This window comes from Perca flavescens, chromosome 12, assembly GCF_004354835.1.
Source record: "Perca flavescens isolate YP-PL-M2 chromosome 12, PFLA_1.0, whole genome shotgun sequence".
Taxonomy (NCBI): domain Eukaryota; kingdom Metazoa; phylum Chordata; class Actinopteri; order Perciformes; family Percidae; genus Perca; species Perca flavescens.
In genome coordinates, this window is record NC_041342.1 from 33,312,627 (window position 1) to 33,317,626 (window position 5,000).

At 40.2% G+C, this 5,000-nt stretch overlaps 1 protein-coding gene across 1 annotated transcript in view; it reads right to left on the reverse strand.

The window, feature by feature from the left end:
- Positions 1 to 1,965: 1,965 nt before the first annotated feature.
- The window catches only part of LOC114565464 (immunoglobulin lambda-1 light chain-like), an 8,131-nt gene continuing 5,096 nt past the window's right edge, over positions 1,966 to 5,000 (reverse strand). The window contains exons 4-6 of the mRNA XM_028593523.1: positions 3,103 to 3,411; positions 2,522 to 2,632; positions 1,966 to 2,397 (exon numbers count right to left, since the gene is read on the reverse strand). Coding sequence (XP_028449324.1) covers positions 2,240 to 2,397; positions 2,522 to 2,632; positions 3,103 to 3,411 — 578 coding nt within the window. The 3' untranslated portion in view covers positions 1,966 to 2,239. The remainder of the gene's footprint in view (positions 2,398 to 2,521; positions 2,633 to 3,102; positions 3,412 to 5,000) is intronic.

Consider the following 5,000-nt stretch of genomic DNA (forward strand, 5'->3'; position numbering starts at 1 on the left):
TGCCCCTGGCGCCTCCCTAGGGAGGTGTTCCAGGCACGTCCAGCTGGAAGGAGGGCTCGGGGAAGACCCAGGACTAGGTGGAGGGAGGTCCAGCTGGGAGGAGGCCTCGGGGAAGACCCAGGACTAGGTGGAGGGATTATATCTCCAGCCTGGCCTGGGAACGCCTCGGGATCCTCCAGTCGGAGCTGGTTAATGTGGCTCGGGAAAGGGAAGTTTGGGGTCCCCTGCTGGAGCTGCTCCCCCCGTGACCCGATACCGGATAAGTGGACGAAGATGGATGGATGGACATCAGATCTGAAAACATTCAATATGGTGTTTTGGAGTTGTTTGTCGTGTTTGTATGAGGACTCTCATCAAATCCAAGTGTAAACTGTAAAGTTGACCTTTGATGGCTAAAATCCCCATAAATAAAGTCCATGGAGGTGACCTCCAGGTGGGTCATCATTGTTGCTCTCTGGGCTCAGTTAAACTGTGTGTGGGTAGAGGGCTCAGTGGAAAAAAAGGCTTCCAGACCACAAGAGAAAAGACACACAGCTGCAGAGAGGAAGAGGAGTTCCTGAGTGTTTACAGCAGCAGCAGATATGAGTCTGTTCTCAGTGGTTATTAGAAATCATAAAAAACTGTTGACAGAGAATCACCACTTCCTTTCCTGCAGCAGACGGGCTGTGTGGGTTTCTGCTCTGCAGCCTTTCTCACATTAACAACACAATGACAGTTACAACCATCCACTCTGGTTAAAGGATCATTCCAGGAACTGGAGTTTGATTTCAGTGCTCAGTACTCAGAAAAATGTCTCATATATAATAACTTATATTCAAAAATATTTAGTGAATAAAAAACAAACATAAACAGCCATGTGCTGCAGGCCTATAGACAAACAGAATAAAAATCCAATGTTTAAAAAATATATTTCTGCTTATTTTTAAGAATAAAGCAAATTGATTTTTCTTTTTCAGCAAAAATGAAAAGGACGTATGTATTTGCCAGCGTTTTGTCATGTTTTCGACTTAAATCATGAATCATTATTAATTTACTACTAAAGGCAAATTCACAAAACAGCTGAAATTATGTATAAGAATGTGTAGTAATGTATCGTTATTGTTTATTATAATACTTTATGATTCTATGGTATTTAACTCAACTGCAGTATTATACAAAAATAAGCGGAACATCTGTTATCATTGATCAGAGCTCCAAAACAAAAACCACAAAGACAAAGAAGTCATCTTGTTGTTTCACCCCCTCAAACAAACATCTGCATCTCATCTTCAAGCCCAACTAGAGAGTCCATGTTATCATGTTAACATGATACAACAAATGGGGGTCCCGGTAGCTCTCCTTGTAAAGTGCAGCACCATGTATCAAGAGTCCTGGGTTCCATTCCTTTTACTGCATGTCATCCCCTCTCTACGCTGCCTTTCCTGTTTCTCTCTATCGATGTCCAATGAAGCAGAAAATACTTCAACAACACAATACCACATAGGCCTACAGGGTTGTTGGACTGGCGGGGAGGAAGGGACTAAGTACCCAGGGCCCTCATGTAACAAGGGGCCCAAAAAGATGCTAGAATGAATAGCTGTGGATGCGGGGAGGGGCCCATAGAAAATGCCTTTCTACAGGGCCCAGAATTTTGTGCTACGCCCCTGACCACATATTGGGAATGTGTGGGAAAGGATAATATTGACTACTTATTTATATATAACAGCTGTGTGTATATATGTTTCATCTTTGTTCAGCTGTTTGCTTATATTCATATCTTCCAAATCACTTGCAGGTGTCAACATACACGGCCAATGACGTTGTTTCTGTTTCTGGTCATTTAAATCAAATTCATAAAAATGAGGGTTCTTATGAAATATAGAAACTTTAGATTTTTCAGTTTATTGAGAACGTAACAATGAAAGAATTTGACAAAGCTTTGCAGAATGTATTAAAAAGAAACAAGAACTAAAACAAATGCTATACTGTATAAAATATCTACCAGACAGCTGATAATTCACATTCATTGTCTATCAATATACAAGACACAATTTAAAATAGAAATAATCAGTATCAAATAGTATTAAAATAACACTACATAGAATTCACACTTAGTAACTTCAAAAATATATTTATGTATGAGTATGTTTAGATTGACAACTACAACACGTCCTAATTGATATTTGTCAATACTGATCAAAGTGATTAATTAGATGAATTTATAGATAGAAAAGGCTTGCAGAAAACAGTCAGCATGTGTTCAGCTGGTGGATGGTCCCTTGTTTCTGAGGATCATCAGCAGAGAGAGTCCACAGCAGTACACCAGACTCTTCACTATCAGCTGGGTGTACAGCAGACAGAACAACTTCACTTGGTACTGAGACGGGACAGAAGCTGATGGTGGAAGAGTAGAAACCTCTGAAACAGAAAAGAAGTGAAACGTTTGGGGTTGCAGTCAGAAATGTCACTCCTCTGCTCTCTTTGACAGAGTCTCTACATGAAGCTAAATCACTGCTGAACACAGTCACCAAGCCTTCATTACCTGGTTCTGTTTGGGCCTCCACTGTTTGGGCCTCCACTGTACTGAGGTGCTGAGACGGGACAGAAGCTGCTGGTGGAAGTGATGGTGGAGATGGTGGAAGAGTAGAAACCTCTGAAACAGAAAAGCAGTGAGTAGTTTTGAGTTGAAATGATAGATAATAGAAAACTGCTTCACGGCACAGAGTATTTTTCTTTTTAAGTGCTCTATCCGCCCCCCATGTGTCATGAAAAAATGCCGCCCCGGACGATTGCCCGCTTCGCTCGTGCCAAAAAACACTACTGTTGCTATGATTAGTGTACAAAAAGCAATAGTTTGCAAGGCAGCGGTAGAGATGGAGGAAGGAAGGAAAGTGAGAGGCTGTGTTTGCGCGGTCCAACAAGTCCACCGCCGGACGAAAACTTTGAAAATATCCTATTTTGCACAGCTGCATGTAACCGTAATATTACTGGAATATTCTCTTTCATTATTATTCATTATTTATCATGTAAACATCTTAGTCTTTTTTGGAATAAGAGATTATACCGGAATATTAAGTGCACTTAAGTAGTCAGTGTTGAACACATTCACCAAGTCTTCATCACCTTGTTCTGTTTCGGCCTCCACTGTGCCCCCCTCGTGCCGGACGTAGCAGCTGTATTTATATTTGCTGTTCTCTTTCTGATGGATCAGCAAGATGGAGGCGATGCATCCCGACTTTCTGATCTCCAGCTGCTGTCCCTCATCACGGGGCAGCTCCTCCAGAGGACCATTCTCCTTTCGTCTTTTCCAGGAGAACTGGACCAGAGGAGGAAACATGGCTGAGGCCAGACACAGCAGGGAGCTCTTCCCCTCCAGGTGGGCTCTGGATGCTGCTGGGTACACGCTCACCACGGGCTTCACTACCGGCTCATCTGAAGTTTGACAGCAGCAACAAGCAGCACAGACACACATTCACACAGTCACCAGCAGCTTACAGCACTGCATTCAGTCTGATCCTGGAAACTACATGGACTCTGATCACTAAACTACTCATCAATACAGCACAAAGTTCACTACATATACTGGATTCAGCTTCATATCAAACACACACTGATCATCTCATGTCAGCACGGCTTATATGGGGACTAAAGACAATTATAGACACACTTTATGGATTAATATACAAAGTCTATTCACTGTAATTAGTTTTACTAACATAATATAGTGATGACATTGTCCTTCATATAATGTACAGTTTCTTTCTATATTATAATAAATAACATTAACTTTCACATTCAATACTTGAGCAATTTTGAATTATTACAATCTATATAACATATTTTAATATATATTGAAACTACACAATTCATAAAAAATGTCAGAATTTTTACCAACAATGTTCACGTTTATACACAACTACAATAAAATGTTCAACAATAAGTGTTGCCCCATGGCCCGGGGCAAGTAAAACGCCACGTCGGGCAAGTAAATATAACAACAACAAAAAAGATTTAAAAAATTTATATTTTAAATGTATGCGGTCAAAAACAGACAGAAATCACTGTCTCTCCAGTAAGTTAATTAATTATAATTAGATTTGATGTTTTTTTTTTTTAAATAACAGCCTCCACTTTCAGTATGAACTTTAACTCATCTATGACTCTGTTCATGATGTGTTTCTACATTTTATATAAAGATCGAATATAACAATTTATTTGAGTCTTTGTCCTTATTTGATAACCACTAATGAAAAACAATTTGTATAGGAGCCAATAAAGATTGACTTTGAACGAGTAGAAATTTTTTTTCCGTCAAAAATATCTTGACATTAAACCATAAATGATTTTTCTTCAACAGATTCTCACTCCCATCTCATAAAATACAGACGCTTGGTCAGGAGCCTTTGGTGTTGTTATTGATGATAAAAGTCTCCTTTAGTGTCAGATCTAAACACCCTTTATCTAAGCGTGCTGGGTCGGGACTATCGGCCCATTTTTGACTCAGTTAGGTTTAGGAAAAGATGGGGGCTTACGTTTCCATGACACGCGGGACAAGAACGGGACGGTTGGGTTTAGGAAGCGGGACACGCTGGGACCACGATCCCGGTCTCCTGGGTGAAAGTCCTGTGTTGTTTGACCCATCCACCCCCCCAACCAACCTCCCTATGATGATGTTTGGGCTTTCATACTACTCTCTACCGTAGTCTCTCTTAATGCTAAGTCCTATTCAAGCTCCATGTAGCTGCTGCTCTCCCTGGAGCTCTCTACAAACACACTGAAGGTGTTTTTAGGGTCTCTTCAGACGCTGACAGACACTGTCCAAACCTCCTCATTTTACCAGTTCAGAGGGACAACCGGTTGGTTTTATGATATATCACATTTAAATAAAAACTGCAACATAATAAACAGACTATCTTGATCCCTGATTGTAAATTAACATATAATAATTATAAAATGTACCTTCACACAAAGGAACAGTGTTGTAGAGTTAACTTACATATTAAAATAAATTACATATTTAT